The sequence below is a fragment of the Odocoileus virginianus genome, chromosome 1, assembly GCF_023699985.2.
Source record: "Odocoileus virginianus isolate 20LAN1187 ecotype Illinois chromosome 1, Ovbor_1.2, whole genome shotgun sequence".
NCBI lineage: Eukaryota > Metazoa > Chordata > Mammalia > Artiodactyla > Cervidae > Odocoileus > Odocoileus virginianus.
The window spans coordinates 25,425,546-25,445,424 of record NC_069674.1 but is presented as its reverse complement, the minus strand read 5'-3'; the positions used below and the strand labels follow the sequence as shown (position 1 = coordinate 25,445,424).

The 19,879-nt window shown below is 48.6% G+C and overlaps 1 protein-coding gene across 1 annotated transcript; it reads left to right on the top strand.

Annotated features, from left to right (window-relative positions):
• Positions 1–14,483: 14,483 nt before the first annotated feature.
• LEP (leptin) lies at positions 14,484–16,775 on the top strand. The gene is made up of 2 exons (XM_020914886.2): positions 14,484–14,651; positions 16,416–16,775. The coding sequence occupies exons 1-2, from the start codon at positions 14,508–14,510 to the stop codon at positions 16,773–16,775; spliced, it is 504 nt and encodes a 167-aa protein (XP_020770545.1). The 5' UTR covers positions 14,484–14,507.
• The last annotated feature ends 3,104 nt before the right edge of the window (positions 16,776–19,879 follow it).

The following is a 19,879-nucleotide window of genomic DNA, read 5'->3' as shown; positions in this document are numbered from 1 at the left end:
ACTTCTGAGTCTATTAATTAACAACATTATGTATCTAACAATATGGTTAGATTGATTATGGTGCATCTGTAAAATGAAACATATGCTGACTCTAAAAAGATTGGCACAACCCTGTGTATTGGCAAGAAACTGTATTCTGGATATATTAGGTGAAAGAAGTAAGGTTAATAATGGTTGAAATTGGGCAATGGTACATGGACATTTGTAATGCCATTTTTCCTTATAAGTGTATTGTGGAAATTAAAATTTTTCCAAAATAAAAAAAAAATGTAGAAGCAAGGGGCAAGAACATTAGTGTGAATAATACGACATCGTTTAAATGCTCCTAAATATACATATTTTAAATTAGTTAATTTATTTTTTGCTATGCTGTGTCTTCATTGCAATGTGCAAGCTTCTCACTGTGGGAGCTTCTCTTGTCATGGAACATGGGCTTCAGGCGCCCAGGGCCTCAGTAGTTGCAACACACAGGCTCTAGAGCTTGGGCTCAGAAGTCATGTCACATGGCCTTTGTTGCTCCCAGCTTGTGGAATCTTCCTCAACCAGGGACTGAACCCATGTCCCTGCACTGGCAGGCGGATTCTCATCCACTGTACCACCAAGGAAGTCCTGCATGCTTTTTTTTTTTAAGGAAATATGTATATGAAGGACAGAAAAAGAATATCCATGGAAGGACACACCATAAACTGAGAACTACTACTTGTAGGGAAAAAAGGAGGACTAGGGAGAGACTGAGTTTTCATATCCTTGTTCCTTTTGAATTTTTAAAATAATAATACATTAATCTAACACAACATTGCAACATTGTAAAGCAATTATACTTCAATAAAAAAATTAAAAGTAAAAATACTTCATTATATAACATATAATTATAATATAATATAAAATATATTATATAATATAAATATAATTATATTTATAAATATATTAATAATAATATATAATGATTTATTTAAAATAATTATTAATCAACACAAAATGTAAAAAATAGGTAGGTGATGGGTAGATAGGCAGATAGGCAGTCCACATCCTTACACTGTGGTCTCAAGTGCTACTTGGTGTTCAGGCAATAACTCTGGTCCCAATCTGACCTCTGACCCTTAAAAAAGTGATGGTAAGACAAGTAACCTGAGGCTGCCAGGGCCCCTGCCTGTGAGCTAAGTCTGTGCTTAGAACCAAGTTACACAGATGTTGTGGACAAGAAAAATTTGGTCGTAGTGGATGCTACTGCCTCTATATGAAAAACAACACAAAACACCATTTCCAGCGGGGTGGGGGTGCGGACAGGGGGAGGAAAGATTTTCTTCAAAATAAAATTTCATTGTAGACACTTTAAAAGAAACATTTCTTTATTTGACAGTGCTGGGTCTTAGTTTCAGCATGCAGGATGTTTAGTTACAGCATGAGAACTCTTAGCTCCAGCATGTGGGACCCAGTTCAGTTCCCTGACCAGGTATTGAACCTGGGGGCCCTTGCATTTGGAAGCAGGGAGTCTTAGCCACTGGACCACCAGGGAAGTCCCCTGTAGATGCTTTTATGAAAAGCAAAAAAGCACAAAGAAGAGCTTAAAGATTCCTGATCCTACTCCCAGTAGTGATAATGCACATTTTGGTGTGAGAGTGTATGTATTGATTGGCATGTGTGTGATCAGAAAACACATACCATTTTATAACCTGATTCTTTCCAGCTCACAAAATAAAGTTATTTTCCTACAGCGTTAAATATTATTTTACAACATAATTTTTAATGTGTGCATATTGCTGCTATGTGATTTTCAATAACTTACTAATTTCCTACGCTGAACATTTAGTTGTTGCCCCACCTTTTTAGTGGCCATGTAATTATAAATCATGGTCAATGCTAACAATTTCTGACTTTACAAATATATAGTACAATATCCTTCCTTTCTTCAATAGATAATTATTAAAAGCAAAACAACCAGACTCAAACAAAGTAATTATAAAATATCTTTAAAAAGATATTGGGTAAAATTCAAATGCAAACTAGCTCATGATGTTAAAGAATTACTCTTGTGTGGTAATGGTCTTGTGATAGAGAAAGAAATGCTTCCTTATTTTTCAGAGATAAACACTGAAGTATTTAAGGATGAAACGCCATGATGTTTGTAATTTGCTTTAGAATATTTTAGCCAAAAAAATTAATGATGCAAATATGCAAAAATAATACGTTAAGCCTAAATTTGCCATTTTCATTTAAAAATATATCTTAAAAATGAAATTCTTCGTGCAAGGCACCAGGCTATCAATGTGGGATACAGATGTGAACAAAACGGACCCCTGTGGGACTTGGCGGAGCACACAGATTTGGGGGGAGCACGTTCCCGTTAGGAAATGCAATACGACCGGTGCCTCCAGGACCTCTGTGAGCCTGACTTTCATCATCCCCTCCACCCCATCATCAAGGCAGGTGTGATTTTCCAGGCCAGGAGCACGCCCGGTCGCTCTCGTCAACCCCGGGTTTCCCCGGGCGCCCAGAGCCGTCGGGTCCCGCCGCCCAGCGGAGCTGGCTGCTCCGGCCTCACTGTCGGGGCGCCACCGCTCCCAGCAGGCTCAGAGGAACCCCTCACCGCCACCCTGTTCCAGGCGGCCTTTCCCCGAGGCCCGAGGGGCAGATCCTGGGGCCACCTCGAGGATTTCTCACACCTGCCCAGCCGCCCCCAGCTTTTCAGGAGATACCGGAGGGTGGGCATGGGGCCCCTGGCGTATCCGAGACCCTTCCTGGAGGCCCCGACCCGCGGCCGCCCGGCCCGACGCTGCCCCGCCGCCCCGCAGGGCGGGAGCTGGCGCTGCGGGTGCGCCCCGGCCTGTAGGGCAATTGCGCAAGTTGCGCTTGGGCGGCTATAAGAGGGGCGGGCAGGCATGGAGCCCCGGAGGGATCGAGGAATCGCGGCGCCAGCAGCGGCGAGGTAAGTGCCCGGCTCTCTCCTTTCTCCTTCTCCGCCGGTCTTTCTTGGCAGGCCACCCAGCCCAGCCCACCCGGGACCCTGGGGAAACTGAGGCGCGTGAAGGGCAGGGCGGACGGCTTGGTTCTGGATTGGGGTAACTTTGCACCAGAGTTCTAACCGGTGGGAAGGCGGCTGGGAGCCGGGGGACGCTAGCTTTGCGGCTGGGCTGTGCCTGTCCTCGGGGCAGGAATCAGCGCTCCAGGAGCCAGCCTGGGCCCCAGGAGACTGCCAGAGACTCCAGCCCTGCCTTTGACATGCTTTGGAAATGGCCTTGAGCACACCCCCAAAGATCGGGATACCCCGCCCCCATGTGCAGGGGACGTTCGTTGAGTTTCTGAGGAGTGTAGAGTTCTGAGGGTGTACAAGGAGTCTTGTTCTGCGGATGAGAATTCAGGCACCGTTTTCCAGCAGGGTTCCTGACTTGTGAATGCGAAGGACTGTATAAAACCTAGGCTATAGGATGGAGATGAGGAAGTAGGGGTGAGCAGAAAAACTGGGAGAACCTGAATCTCCCAAAGAAATTATGAAAGATCTCACTGCATCTGGCCTCAGAGTCATGAGAATTGCCTTTTACACTATGGATAAAATAGGGTTCCTTTGGGGCCTTTGGGGCGACGAAACAGGGGATCCTGGGAAAGCCCTGTTAAACTTTTCCCACTGTAACCATTTAGCCAAAACTGATAAATGCACACTATTGGCAGGTGGGCCCCCGGGTGACACCTACCAGGCCTGCCATCTCTCCCGGCTTGGTTTCAATTTCATGGTGGATGGGTTTGCCTTCATACTCCAGTTTCTATAGCTTAAAGATGTGGCACTTTGGAAAAGTGAATTCTTAAATACAGTTTTTGATCCAAATGACACTTGATGGTGGCCTGGTTGTCATTTGAGAACAGCAGCCTTGGAGGGGATGGGAAGATAGTCTGCAGGGGAGGCGAGGCAGAGGGCAGGGACTGGAAGGCAGCACCCCAGTGCAAGAGCTCAGACTCCCCAGGCTGTCCTCTGTCCAGGCTCTGGTGTTTGCTCTGTAGAGCCTAAGGTGGCAGTGCAGTGGGCAGCTAGGACCAGGTGGGACAGAGGGTATCCAGTCTCTTCCCACCAGGACAGTGTGCAGAACCATACTCGCTCCCACTCTAACGCCCTCCTGAGCAGGAAGGTCTTGCTGATCTTTTCTCTCATGTAGGCAGAGGGAGAGGGCATGAGAAAAGCAGTGGGTGTGACTCGGTTCTTCCCTTTTCAAGCAGTTGAGGACATTGGGCAGAGGGGAACGTTTCCATGTTGGCCAAAGGAGCATCCCTCTCACATTTTGTACATCTTATGCCCAAAATAACTCTTCTTGGTATTTGGGGGAAATATTTTCCTCCCCCTCCATTCCAGGAAATGGCTCCAAGCGCCAAGGACAGAGCCAAGGAGATTGCAATGAATTCCTGCCCGTCAGCCGCAGGCGGATGCCTCTCGCATCTGAGTGGCCTGTGCAGGGTGTGGAGGTGACCGCTTGGGAGAACCTGGGTCTTTGTCCCCACTCTAGCCTAGGTGCCACTTAGGGGGACGTGGTGGTGGTGGTCAGTGGGAGTCAGAGAGAGATTAGGGCTCCAGGGATGGGGAATCCTCATGGTGTGTGTATCCTTCAACCACATGTGTGCAATTGAAAGGAAAACCGAGCCAATTTCTCCTGCAGTCAGTCAGTCAGTAGGCCCTGTTCCCACCAGCAGCAGGGGTCCAGTGGTGACAACTCCCTCCTGGCCTGCCAGCGAGAGCCTTGGAATTCTTTGTCCACACAGTTGTCTCAGAGAAGTAGAAAGAGAGGATGTTTCGGCTTAAAAACAACACACCTGCCTCCTGGGCCCACGGAATCCTTTGCACTTCATGTGTGACAACAGATGTGCCTTGGTTCTCAGCAAACGGCATTTTACAGTCTTTCCTGCTCCATTCCTCAGCTCTCTGGAATGATCGGTGTCAATGCTGATAGCTCATCCATCCCACAGAAGATTTCATTCCCATCTCTGCACACACTGAGTTGGTACTCTGGGGTACTCCAGACTGGGTGTGCTAAGGAAGAAGTAGAGAAGCCCCAGAGAAGACAGGCTGGGCAGAGCAGAGACCTCTGGGAAGGGCAGGAGGCCGAGAGCGCAGTAGGAGGAGCCAGGCTGATGAGTGGGGCCAAGCCAGGGAGTATCTGGGACAATAGTTAAGATGGAACAGAATTCAGGAAGCTGAAGGGAATAGGGGCCCATGTGGTGTTAGAGGACACCTGTGCAGTGCAGGAAGCCGTGAAAAGGAGATCAGGATTCTGCAGCATTTTCTGTCTTCATTAAGAACGCTTCTTAGGAATTCCTGCTGGGCAAAACTGAATTCTAGATAGATTTTAAAATGGGAGCAGCCTAACCATCTAGAGGTAGGTTAACCTCATTAGATAATGAAAACCAGAGATGGGAAATATTTCATTCATTCTTTCCACAAATATTCAGTGAGGACCTACTCTGTGCCAGGGCCCTGGGGGAGATGCTGAACAAGTGACATATCCACCACTCCTGGACCCAGCAGACATCAATAACTGATCACGGCACCTTGTCCCTCTCATACTGGAGGGAGCTTCAGATTCCTCTCCACTCAGCACTCCAAGGAACCACTAAAAACTGATCAGAGTTGACACAGGAATTGAAACCTATTTGTTGTCCCTGATGAGATTGAATCTAAGGGTAGTTTCTGATGAACAGAAAAACTATAACCCTTGCACCCACATTCTGGCTACCAATTAAGTATGTTAACCTGATTTCTCAACCAGGCTCCTACTTGCAAATAAGAGAAAATCACTTGTACTAGCTCCGTGTATATTGCAACCAACATTTAAAACCAGAATGGAGACTCTCCAGTGTGTATCACCCATAGTGAAGATGAATTTCATTTCCTGACACTTGTTTTTCTTACAGGTGTGTATCTATATGTCTCCTGGATGAAAAAATATATATTCAGAAAGTTGAAAACTACTCAAGTGAGCAGTATATGTGAAAGAGTATCTCACCCTTGAGGCTAAGGACAGGGCAAGCCTAGAACGAACAAGGACAGGAACCAGAAAGAAGGTCAAGAAAAAGCACAAGCATTGACCATAATCCGCACGCCCCCCCTCCCCCAAGTGGGTAGACGGACCCTGGTCTCTCTTAACTACTCCATGCATGTGATGTCAGCCATGGCTACACTTGAGTTTCTGAGTCTTCATCAGAAGCAAACGGGACTCCTCAGAGCATACTTTAAATTCCTGGGAGAGATGTTAACTGACCCAGTCAGGATGTGGAGGAGGAAAGGGAAGAGAAAAGAGTATTCTGCTTCTCTTGCCCACTATTGTTCACACAAACATCACCTCCAGGATTCGTGTGTGTGTGTGTGTGTGTGTGTGTGTGTGTGTGTGTGTCCTGCATAGGGCAGATCCCCCAGAAGGTCCCGACCACCCATAGAATCAAGCCCAGGACCTTCTAGTTCTCCAGCCTCACATACACTACTCTTCTACCATATTGAATTCTCTCAAACCCACCATGGTATATCCCAGCTCCACACTGTCCCCTTGGCCTGGAATGCCCTGCTTGCTTCCCTCCCCCTGTCCTTCAGGTCTCAGGGCAAAGCTATCTCGGCTGCCCAGAGTCAGCCCTTTTCCCTGTGCTCCCCCAGCTCCAGGTTCCTTCCCTTATAACTTTCACCAGATTGTATTAAAATGAGTTGTTTAAGCTTTTGTCTGTTCCACTGGATTCTGAAGAACTCAGAGGACCCAAACTTCTCTGTCTCCTTCATCCCTTGTCCTTTCTCCATCCCCAAGTCCCTTCCCACTTAGAGTTAGGGAGAAAGGAATGAAGGAAGGCTGAGAGGGAAGAATTCAAGGGAACCAACAGGCAAGATTTCTACAGGGAGATAGAGGGCATAGACTGCCCAGAGCTTTTTCCTTAAAATGAATAGTAAATACCACATTCAGTTCAGTTCAGTTCAGTCGCTCAGTCGTGTCCAGCTGTTTGCGACCCCCTGAACCACAGCATGCCCGGCCTCCCTGTCCATCACCAACTCCCAGAGTTTACCCAAACTCATGTCCATTGAGTCGGCAATGCCATCCAACCATATCATCCTCTGTCAAATACCACATTACCTGAATTTAATTTTCATTAACAAACCAAAGATCATTGGAGTTGTTGTTCAGTTACTCAGTTGTATCTGACTCTGTGACCCCATGGACTGCAGCACACCAGGCTTCCCTGTCCTTCACCAACTCCCAGAGCTTGCTCAAACTCAAGTCCATTGAGTCAGTGATGCCCTCCAACCATCTCATCCTCTGTCCCTATCTTCCCCAGCATCAAGGTCTTTTCCAGTGAGTCAGCTCTTCACATCAGGTGGCCAAAGTATTGGAGCTTCAGCTTCAGCATCAGTCCTTCCAGTGAATATTCAGGGTTGATTTCCTTTAGGATTGACTGGTTTGATCTCCTTGCAGTCCAAGGGACTCTCAAGAGAGATTACTGGAGAGAGGGGTATAAAAACCTGCTGGCTGGAGAAGAAGGAAGAGAGAAAGCCGTGCCGGGCCCCTTGCTTACCTCTGGTACCTTCTACAGGGAGAAGGCAGAGGAGTTTGCATAGCTCAAAGGTAGTGGCCCTTACCAGCAAATGTTTGTGACCTGGAGCTTTCCCTATCTCCCCCACCACTCTCTCCACTGCTGGAACCCGGGGCAGGCCTGCCCTGGGCCCAGCTAACTTCATGTGTGTGTGTGTGTGTGTGTGTGTGTGATCTAGAGAAACACCTCCTACCTGGACATGAAGGCCCCGACTTGGTCTGTTGCATCCCCCAGGACAAAAGGGAAGGTGAGGGAGCTTATGTCTGGAGGCCACCAGCTTCTTGAGGAACCAGGAGGCAAGTTTGTCTGTGGAGAAGAGGGTGCTGCAGGGAACTGCCAAGTGGGGGAACAAGGCCTGCAGTCAACCCCAGATGAATAGAGGGGGGGCCAGTGCCCAGGACCCAAGTGAAGTCAGACTAGGGGTCATAGCGGGGTTGAGGGCAAGGTTACAGGAGCCTCTTCCATTAGCCTTGAGACTTTTTCTGTGATTACATTTCATTTTCTAGTGCTCCCCTGGGGGTATGGGGTGGAGCTCATTCACTGGTTTTTCTCTTTTCTTCCCCAGTGCCTCCTTGGCAGGGGATGCTGGTTTACCTGATGGGGCGTGGTCAGGTCTTAATTCAAGGAGAAGAAAGCCAGTCTGCAGCACAGGTTAGCTGGCAGGGCATCTAGAGGATGCACAGAACAGAGTGGGTGGTGGGGGAGCCAGGGGAGTGGAGGGGAGACCTCAGGGTGGAGAGCAAGCCTCCCCGCTCATGAGCTGCACACACAGTCCAGCCACCCCTACCCTCTCCCAGTGGTGACCCCTTCCTCTCCAGGCTCAACATTTCAGCAGTTCTTCTGAGAAAATGACAGCTCCTTAAACAGTTAAAACCTCTAGAGGGAAAAGGCTTTGCAGCCCAGGCAGAAGGCTGACACTTGCCTTTTCCCCTCATGACTCCTCCCACCTCCACTCTCTACTCACTCTCGTCAGTAGCTCCAGCCAGAACTCCTGGGTCTGTGTTTGAAGTACCCCTCCCCTTTTTTTTTTCCTGAACTGAGACCCACACCCCCAGTTCCAGCTGTCAACTGGACAGGCCCATCTGAGGTCCCACCAACACTAGTGAATCAGCATGAACGCTCGTTCATCAAACCTCTCCTGGTGCCTTTCCCAATTTCCAGCTGCCTCCTTCTTTTCACCTGGGCTGCAAGCCTAAGCCTGGAAGTGATCAGAGCACCTCACTTCCACAGAGATAAGCCTGGCCTCCCAGGCTGGCACTCACATCTCCACCCCTCCCATCACACCTCCCATGCCAGCTGGGAGCCACCATTTTCTGAGCCGTCTGCTGGGGCTTCCCCGCTCCTCCACCTTACAGACACAATCCCACTCCTCCATTCTCAGTGTGTTAGTCGCTCAGTCGTGACTGACTCTTTGTGACCCATGGACTGGGTCCTCTCTGCCAGGCTCCTCTCTCCATGGAATTCTCCAGGCACGAATACTGGAGTGGTTGCCATTCCCTTCTATAAGGGATCTTCCCAATGCAGGGATTAAACGCAGGTCTCCTGCATTGCAGGAAGATTCTTTACCATCTGAGCCACCAGGGAAGCCCCCACATTCTCAGGGCCCTTATTAAATGCCACCTCCTCCAAGATGCTTCCTCCATTCCCTCACTGGAAATAACAGTGACAACGACAAATATGTATTGGGATTGACCGTGTGCCAGGCACAGAGCAAGCATTTTCCATCACGTAACACCCACAGGTGGGAATTATGATTTGTTTCATCCCCATTTTACAGCTAAGCAAACTGAATCTCCAAGAGATCAGCAAACTTTCCCAAGGCCCTATGCTCCAACTGAAACCTCGCTCTGCTGAGCTCTAGAGCTCATAGAGCTCATGACTCCCTCCCTTGAGTTATCCAAGGCATTTTATTTCTTTAAACATTCTTCCTTGCATTGTATTGATAGTTAATTAGGTAAGTTCTGAAGCCTGTTGTTGAAGAGCATAACAGTTTTGTTCTTTACTTTTATTTTTAACAAATAATATATGTAAGTAGTTGACAATGCTGAATACTGTGGTGTACTACCTGGACTTCCTGGGAAAACCACCAGTTCAGCCCCAACCATCCCCACTCCTGATCCCAATTTCCTGTGATTTCATGTCTCTTTCATCTCTGCCTCTGGCCCACAGTGGGCCATCCATACATGTTAGATGTCAACCATCAAATAGATGCTGAGTAACTATTATGCTTCCAGTAGTCATGTTTTTTGAGAAGCTAGGCCTTAAAGAAGACAGCATTGAAGAACTGATGCTTTTGAACTGTGGTCCTGGAGAAGACTCTTTAGAGTCCCTTGGACAACAAGGAGATCAAACCAATCAATCCTAAAGGAAATCAACCTTGACTATTTATTGAAAAGATCGATGTTGAAGCTGAAGCTCCAATAATTTGGCCACATGATGAAAGGAATCAACTCATTGGAAAAGACTGATGCTGGGAAAGATTGAAGGCAAAAGGAGAAGGAGGAGACAGAGGATGAGATGGTTGGATGGCAACACTGATTCAATGGACATGAATTTGAGCAAACTCTGGGAGATAGTGAGGGATGGGAAGCCTGGCCTGCTGCAGTCCAAGGGGGCTCAAAGGGTCAGACACAACTCAGTGACTGAACAACAACAGCAAAACTATTATGTGTCCAGCGCTGTGCTCAGTGAAGGTGTAATTGCTGTCCTGCTCTTACCAGACACTCCCCAAGAACTGAAACTCTCAGGCCACAGCCAGGCCCCACCCTGGTTGTGAACCAAAAAAGACTTGACATCTGATCAAGTCTGATGTCTGTGTCCAGGTGAATAAATTAATTAGCATTAAGTTTGGCCATGTTTAGCAGAGATCCAAAACAATAGTGGCTTCACCAACACAGAGGCGATGTCTCTCACACTCAGCACACGTCCAGAGATAGGTGGTCCACGCCAGTGTTTCATCTCAGCTCCAGGAAGTGCTCAGGGACCTGGCCACCTCCAGCTGCCTGCGTCACCATTCACAGTGAGGCCGTCATCCTCATGATCCGAGAGGCACAAGAACGCAGGCGGTGCGTGCGTGCTAAGTCGCTCAGTCGTGTCCGACTCTTTGCAACCCCGTGGACTATAGCCCTTCAGGCTCCTCTGTCCGTGGGATTCTCCAGCAAGAACACTGCATGGGGCACGATGCCCTCCTTCCAGGAGATCTTCCTGACCCAGGGATTGAACCCTAATCTCTCACATCTCCAGCATTGGCAGGCTGGCTCTTTACCACTAGTGCCACCTAGGTAGCCCAGGAGCACAGACTGCCGCATCCTTAATTCCGGCATCCGGATGGAGGAGGGGGCAGAAAAGGGAGAGCAAAGGCACACAGCGCGAGAACTGCCACATCGTACTTCTGCTTGTATTCAGTTGGCCAGAATCGATCTGCATGGCCACACCAGCTGGGAAAGAAAGTATTTATTCTGAATGGCCACCTCTCTATCTAAACTTGGATGTTCTGTTAATTGGGAAGAAGGGAATCGATCCTGGAGATGAATCACCAGCCTCTAGCAAAAGGGTTAGATGTGTAGATAGGACTTCCCTGGTGGTCCAGTGGTTAAGACTCCATGCTTCCAATGCAAGGGACTAGGATTTGGTCCCTTGTTGAAGAACTAAGATCCCACATGCCTCAAAGTGCAGCAAAAAAAGAAAAAAATTATTTTAATTAAAAGGGTTAGATATGTTGATGTGTATGTGTGCACACCTGAGTGTGATGTGTTATACATGTGAGCAAGTGGTTTCATGTTGTGTGTGTGGGTGGATTGGGGTTTCCTCAACACTTCTATCTCAAATGGGCCTGTTAACGTGTTCTCTCTGCAGCGACCCCAGGGAGCTCCCCTAACCCTGGTCTCTCCTCTTCGGCAGGCTTATTCAGCAGCAGCTTCTCAATTCCACATCTCAAGGAACTGTGATTTATTTTCAGTGCCCACTGGAGCATATTATCCATGGTGATCGAGGGGGCTAGTAAAACTGTTTTTCTACTCAGGTATTACAAGGTGGCCATGACATGCGAGTGACTATGATCAGAGTTAATCTGGTAATAAATTCTCTCGGGAAGGAGGGTGTCATTAATACATAAATCCTAGAAAAGGTTACCACTCAATCTTGTGCCTCAGGGGGAGGACCCCGAAATACCAGGCACCCTCTTGAGATGCCCAGGGAAGGCAAGGGGCCAAATGCTAGATTAAGGGCTGCCTACAGGTAGTGTTGCCCAAGCATTTCAAGTTCTGCCAAGTAATTACACAATTAAAAAAAAAAAGCTGACATTTTCCCCCTGTCCCCCACCTCCATCCCCCACCTACACCCTTACACACACATGTACACACAGCAGGCAGGGACTTTACAGGTGCTTTTCAATTACCCTTTGAGCCAAGTGATGTTATTTGTTCCATTTCACTGATGGGAACTGATGCTTTAGGGAATTAAATCTTGTCCAGAGACACTCGGTAAATAAGGGCGGAGCCCACTGATGAAGCTTTGGTGTCTAACCACTGGCTTCCACTTTTGGGTTTCATGGACTCGTGCTGAGGGCTTAGCAGTATTTATTTCCATTCCTCAAGCATTTGGTGGAAATGTTTACTCAGAGAATAAGGAGTTAATAGAGGTAGTGTTGAATTTTTAGGAGCCACAACAAGCACAAAACCATTTGAAGTACCCTCTCTTGAATTACTTATATTTTTCATACATGAAATAGTTATGGGGGTACAATCTCTTAGCTTCATCTTAGAATAGAGCAGGGTGTTTGTTCCCAAGTGCCACGGTCCCGGGAGCTGCCCTGGGTCAGGCATTGGGGTGGCTTATAATTTGGGCTTTTCTCCAGGCTTCCCTTAAAGCCTGGAGAAACTGGTGGGGTGGGGTAGAAAGTGTTCCAGCTTTTCTGGGTGTGGCACCTTTGGCTATGAATCCTAGCTTTGCAGCTTACTTGTTTGACTTTGGACAAGTTAGCATGTTTTCTTGGGTTTCACATTTCCCCTTGGATAAAATTCAGATTAAAAAAAAACAATACTTTTGATCAAGCATTATAATATAGAAATAGACTGCTTCTTTCTTTTTTGAATTAATGAGTTAGTTTTGGTTGTGCTAGATCTTCGTTGCTGTGTGTGAGTTTTCTCTAGCTGCGGAGAGCCAGGGCGACTTCGTGGCAGTGCTCAGGCTTCTCTCTGCTGTGGCTTCTCTTGTTTCAGGGCACAGCCTCTAGGTGCATGAGCTTCAGTAGTTGCAGCACATGGGCTCAGCAGCTGTGACTCGAGGGCTCTAGAGTGAGGGCTCAGTAGTTGTGGCTCATGGGCTTAGCTGCTCTACCGCATGTGGAATCTTCCCAGACCAGGGATCCAACCCGTGTCTCCTGCATTGGCTGGTAGATTCTCATCCACTGTACCACCAAGAAAGTTCCAACAGCTTATTTATTTTCTTTTCTTACTTGTGGGATAGTAGTTCCCCAACCAGGGATTGAACCTGGGCCACCATGGTGAAAGCACCAAGTTCTAACCACTGTATCACCAGAGAATTCCCAAGACTGCTTACTTCTATTATAGTGTCAGAATATGAATTATACTAATATTGCCACCTATGGACAGAAAATGTGTTACCTGTTTTTAATCAAGACCCAGATGAAGCAGAACACAAAAAGCAGAGATGAACTTCTCTGCCATCTCCAAACCTTCATGTTAATACTTGCTGACCCATGATCATTCTTTCAGGCTCATCCACACGTACTTAGCATGGATCATTGGCCACAGGCTTGCAGGCATTTAACTTGATTACCTTTTGCCTCATGTATCTCATTAAAACTTCGCAGCTTAATCAAGGATCTGCACATTATGAATGTTAGAATTCACAGTTCCATGACTTTGGAAGTTTCAGACATCCTGAGCGAACACGGTAGGCTGAGAGTGTATGTGCTCTCTCTGGCCTTCAGGTCGTTGCGCCAGCTGCTCTCTTGGCCACTTATGGCAACCACTTTATACTTTTCCGGAAGCCTGCCTGGACTTCAATGCCCAGCTCAGGCGACGCCTCTTTCCAGGGAGCCTGCTTTGTAATCCCGCGATATCTTGCCCTTCTTGCAGAGCTCTTTCTTAAAAATATATATATGTATAATTTATTTTCAACTGAAGGATAATTGCTTTACAATATTGTGTTGGCTTCAGCCGTACTTGCAGAGCTCTTTCCTCCTGTATTGTTATGGCCTGTTTACTATCTCCCCTATTAAACTGGAAACACTTTGAGAGTAAAAAACATCCGTTGTTCACTGTCGCATCCTTGGTGCCCAGCACTGCATCTGACATTATCAGACCTTCTGTAAGTGCCTGTCAGAGTCAGGCTCCCAATGGGAGAGAAAGGAAGTAATAAAGCCAGTGGTAAATGCCATCATGGAGGTATCAGCACGCTGCTGTGAGTGAGTAATGAAGAGGACAGTCACATAATCTCTAATAATAGGGTAGTAATAGAGAACCTTTCACAACTCCTTTAAAGCTCTTTGACTCACATTATCTAATTTGATCCTCATAAAAGCCTGGAGATAGGTATATTGCTGGGGATACAGGGGGAGTTTTTAGCGGTTATGGGATATGCCTGAAGCCCTGCAGCTATTAAATGGCTGGATTGAAACCAGACCTTAAAAGCCTGCAGTCCATCCACTCCTGCCTTGGCTCACTGCTGTGTGGCCTACCGCACACCTCACTGTGGTTTTCTTGATTCCGCCACACCTCTCCCAGGGGAATGTATTTCATTACTGTTATTTCTAGATAATGAATTGTCTTTGAGGAGATGATAGCTATGGCAGACAGCAAACCTCGTTGTTATCCGCATCCAAAGACGCGGATGCGGGTGGTAACAGAGCACATGGGTGTTCTCGGAGATCCAGCGACGTGCCACTTATGGTTCCTTCTGTTTTCAGGCCCCAGAAGCCTATCCCGGGAAGGAAAATGCGCTGTGGACCCCTGTACCAATTCCTGTGGCTTTGGCCCTATCTGTCCTACATGGAGGCTGTGCCCATCCGCAAGGTCCAGGATGACACCAAAACCCTCATCAAGACGATTGTCACCAGGATCAATGACATCTCACACACGGTAGGGAGGAACTGGGAGATGAGGTAGAACCGTGGCCATCCCGTGAGGGACCCCAGAGGTTGGCGGAGGAGGCTGTGCAGCCTTGCACAGGGGCCCCAGCAGCCTGGACACCCCCCTAGCATAAAGACCGCTCCTCTCCTCTTCCACTTCCCTTGCCTCCCACCTTCTCACTCTCCTCCCTCCCAGATTGGAATCCTAGTGCCCAGGCCCAGAGGGAGTCACAAAGGTCCTGGTGTCCCCTTGGCAGGTGGCCAGAACCGCAGCAGCTCTCCCTCTGGGCCTCCATCTCATTTCTAGAATGTTTTAGTCGTTAGGCATTCTTCCTGGCTGGTAGCTGAGCTCTGACCCTGCGAAGCTTCTCCTCATTACTGCCAGCCCTGCCCATCAAGCCCTCTTCAGATACAACCCTCTGTGTTTTTGTAAACAGTTATCAATGTCTCTTGGGGCATTTTTTCTGAGGTCCACAAGCTCAGACCTGCAACCACAGATGAGGTCTGTATTTAGAATGAGGGAGATGAAGTGTGAGTTCTCACCTTTCTGTTCTCTGTAAAGTCTTAAGTTAGTCAGGTTCCTCAAGGTCTTTAAATCCCAGTTTCCTCATCTAGAAAATCAAAGTGGGAAAGTGTTAGTTGCTCAGTCATGCCCAACTCTTTGAGACTCCATGAACTGTAGTCTACCAGGCTCCTCTGTCCATGAAATTCTTCAGGCAAGAATACTGGAGTGACTTGTCATTTCCTTCTCCCAACGAGATCTTCCCAACCCAGGGATTGAACCTGGGTCTCCTGCATTGCAGGCAGATTCTTTACCATCTGAACCACCAGGGAAACCCATAAGACCCTGTGAAGACTATTAAGATAGTCATCTAGACAACAGGACTATCTTAATAGTCTTCATAAGGTCTTCATGAGACTAAGTTAGATAAAGCAAGTGATCCCCCCTGCATACCCTTGCAGAACCAGAACTGTGCGTGCCCTCTTCCAAGGTTTTCAGTCATGACTTTTGATAGCTTCCCACCTTAAAAGTCAACTTGTAAACCTGCATGGAGCAATCTAGAGACTTCCACATCTGACCACTCTATATTTCTAACAGTGGCTTTGGGCAGCCAGGGAGCAGTTAGGTGGCCAGAAGCGGGGACAGATCAGAAATAGACAGCATCTGCATTTCCTAGAGAAAAGCCCTTAAGTTCCTTGCTTTCCAAACAGTCATTCAGCAAGCTGGACACAATAGACCCAGGGTACCCCAACCTGTGTGGTGCTGGGATTGATTGCTGTGGGTGGCGGGGGAGGGGAGAGCCCCTCCTGGTAACCAGGGTTACTTGAGCGGGGCATTGAGCTGGGGCATCGCTGGGGTAATGGCCTGAATCCCTTAGGGAGTGAGACTTCCTGGAGAACCTGACTGAGAGGGAGGAGTCTGCTTGGGGTGGAAGAGTTGGGGACAGGGCATGTATGGAAGACCTCAGTGCCTGGGGAAGAAACTCAAGTAAGAAACAGGGAGTCGTGGCTGGTCCTATAGCAGAGTCATCTGGAAAAGGGAACAACCTTCAAAGGCTGGTCTGGAAGCGAAGGGCAGAAAGACAGGAGCCCAGGAGACCAGCTTGGAAGCATGGCGGCCACATGGGCACAAGAAATAAGGGCCCAGGGCGGATGGTGTGGAAGGGGGGAAGGAGGCACCTCCACACTCGAGGGAAGGGCGGAGTTGGGGGGGGGGTCTGATGAGCTACCCTCTCTCCCACTGAGCTCTTACTCTCCCCTTCCTCCTGCATAGCAGTCCGTCTCCTCCAAACAGAGGGTCACTGGTTTGGACTTCATCCCTGGGCTCCACCCTCTCCTGAGTTTGTCCAAGATGGACCAGACACTGGCGATCTACCAACAGATCCTCACCAGTCTGCCTTCCAGAAATGTGATCCAAATATCTAATGACCTGGAGAACCTCCGGGACCTTCTCCACCTGCTGGCCGCCTCCAAAAGCTGCCCCTTGCCGCAGGTCAGGGCCCTGGAGAGCTTGGAGAGCCTGGGCGTCGTCCTGGAAGCCTCCCTTTACTCCACTGAGGTGGTGGCCCTGAGCCGGCTGCAGGGGTCTCTACAGGACATGTTGAGGCAGCTGGACCTCAGCCCTGGGTGCTGAAGCCTTGAAGGGCTCTCTTCCCAAAGTCCAGGGAAGAAACCTGAGCTTCTGGCTGTCTGCAGGAGGAGAGAGCCTGTGTGGGCATCCTTTATGCAGGCCAGCGGGCCATTTCTCTCTCGCTCCTCTCAGCTGCTCTTCCAGAGGCAGAAAACTGCAAGGCAGGAAACCAAAGATATAAATACAGGTTCCATGCCCACCGGGAAGGGGGGTCCATCCAGCAAACAGTAGACCAGAGCTGGGATTTTCACAGCAGTCTTCCTCCCTGTTCCAGCTCCCTCTCACTGCATGCTTCAGCATGACCTGGGGTGATTTCAGAGCCTTTGGACCATCAAGCAAGATTCCCTCTGAGAATCCAGGGAGCATCATGAAGGCTACGGGCACATACAGCTGGATATTCCCACATAACACATGATGGAAGCATCTATTTATTTATTATGCATTTTATTCTGGATGGATTTGAAGCAAAACACCAGCTTTTCCAGGCTCTTTGGGGTCAGCTGGGGTGAGGGATGCTACTGGGGTGCCCATCGACAGGCCTTGCCAAGGCAAACCCATTTTGAGTGACTTGAGGGCTCTCGAATTTGTTCTCCGGGGACTGGCTTTGTTTCTACTGTGACTGACTTTAAATTACAGTGTTTGCAATGGCATTGCTCTGAACGGATCTCGAAGGACCAAGTTATTTTAAAAAGAAGATGAGTTTTGTCAAGTGTAATATACTGCTGGGTATACCTGGAGGTGGGAAATGTGTTGATGGGAGGGGGGAAGATCTAGAATGTGTTTTCTGAATAACATTTGTGTGATGGACTCTTTGGATGGGGTGAGGTCATCTTCTCATCTTTGTGGTTTTCATGAAGAGGAGATGACTTCTTCGGGGGGATGTGGGGATTTGCCAACCATCCATGGATGGAGTGGTGGGGGTACTGAAGCTGAAGACCGTCAGGGTAGTGGTGAGCTCTGGCCTTCTCTGACTGTTAGAGAGTGGTCTTGCTCATCAGGAAGTGAGGGCCCCACATCGGAGATGGTGATCCCCAAAGCAGGGGTCCTCAGTGTGAATGGTCTGGGTTGACCCCACATTGTGTTGATAACATGGTAGTGACCTTCTTTGGGATTTGCATACTTACCCAAAGCAAGGCCATGTTTCCCATCCATTTGGGAAGGATTTTTATTCCAGTGGGAGAGGGAAGTTTTCAGGAAGTCTGTGGGCTTCAGGGGATGGTCCCTAGACCTGGGTCAGCAATGGGTCAGTTGAGGCCCAAGACCCCAGGACCAGCCTCCAGGATCCTCCTTCTCACTAGTGGTCATGTGCAGTAGAACAAAGGAGGAGGCTTGGGTTTCCCACCATCCTGCCATTGTGATGCAGCCATCACACAACAGGAGGTGGATCAGTCGGAGGGAATTGGAATCTAAGCAACCAATTTTAAGACTGAGCACCTACTTGTGCTCAGCCTCAACTGGTGCTATGGGCTGAGAAGCTCACCAAATAAATATTAAAATGCAAGCCCTGCCCTCAGGGACCTTGCATTTCAGATGGTAGAATCCCACTCACCAGCATGCAAAGGCTGCCATTTCACCATGGCAACGGAGCAGCTGAGACAGTGCAGTCCTCAGCAGGTGGGAAATGCTGAGCTGTGGAGGGCAGTGCCCAGGGGCCCACAGGCTAACTGTGCTTGCACTAGGTAGCATTTTTACTTTTCAGGGCACGTCAGCATCTATTACTGTGATGCCACATCCCTTTGAAGCGGGATAGCTAAGAATTTAGTAAGAAGAAAATACCTAAGACCATAACAGCAGGCAGGGGGCAGGACCAAGACTAGAATCCAGGCCCTCTGACCTCCAGAGTGTCCCTTGAGCCAGGTGGTAGTCTCTGGAGACGTGAACAAGAAGGGCAGGGAGAGCAGGAGTGTTTGCTGGAAGAGAGGCGTCCTGAGGCCAGTTTTGCAGGCGATGAGGGAAGTGAATTGCCTGGAGGGAGGAGGCTGTTTTGTTTGAAGCTTCGGTGTGGTCTGAGACACCGAGGGGAGGTGATAGGGTGGGCAGCTAGTTACAAAGAAAGGCAGAGAAAGGAAAGATGGGAGGGAAGGGTTATGCTGAAGAGGAATTCAGGGGCAAAGATGTTTGCTACTGAAACATATAAGGGTGAAAGTTCTAGAATGAGACTCATGTGATGGGCAGAGTCAGATCTGCTCGAGAAGACATGTCCTGATGATCACAGTCCAGTCAGGCCGGGATGTTTTAAGCTTTTTGCTCACAAAACCTGGCATGGCACTAGGGCTCGTTCCCAGAGTGCGAAACTTCCAAAATGTAAACGATTGTGTTTTTCTGTAACTTAAAACAATTGTTTTTGTTCCAAAAAGTCCAAATAAATGACCTTTGCCCCTTGGTCCTTGTTTTTGGTCATCCGCTGTGGAGGGGCTCCAGAAGGGCTGCCTGTGTGTGACAGGGCACCGCCTGGCTGGCCCCAGTCCATCCCTGGGATCAGCTCTGCCCGGGCTTGGCCATGGCCGGCCACCAGTTATTCAGGCTAAAGGATTCCCCCAAAGCCCAGAGCACTTGCTGCACCAGAGGCTATAGAGATCAGCCTTGAGAAAAACCAAGCTCTCCACTATTTCAGAAACAAAAACTGAGAAAAGAGCGACCGCAACAAAACCATACATAAAAACATGTGGCCCAGTAACGGGCCAGGTACACAGACTGGAAAAGACCGGACTTGTCTTGTCCAGGACACAGAGCACAGACACTCACCTCTGTGGTGCAGCCTGGACTTGAGAGTTTCAAAACTCAAGCCCCGAGGAGGACCCAGGGGCCGGCCCATCAACGGCAGTCACTTCCACAGGTGAAAAATTGCTCCTCCAAAAATTGCTGATTTCTCTGGAGAGTTTAATGAGATAATGACCTAGCAGAGTGTCTGCCTTAAAACAGATTTAAGTGAATCTTCTCTTCACATCACAATTAGCTGCTGCTGCTAAGTCACTTCAGTTGTGTCCAACTCTGTGCGACCCCATAGACGGCAGCCAACCAGGCTCCTCTGTCCCTGGGATTCTCCAGGCAAGAATACTGGAGTGGGTTAGCAGCAGGCTTTAAATGTCAGTGATCCAGGCCCAGGG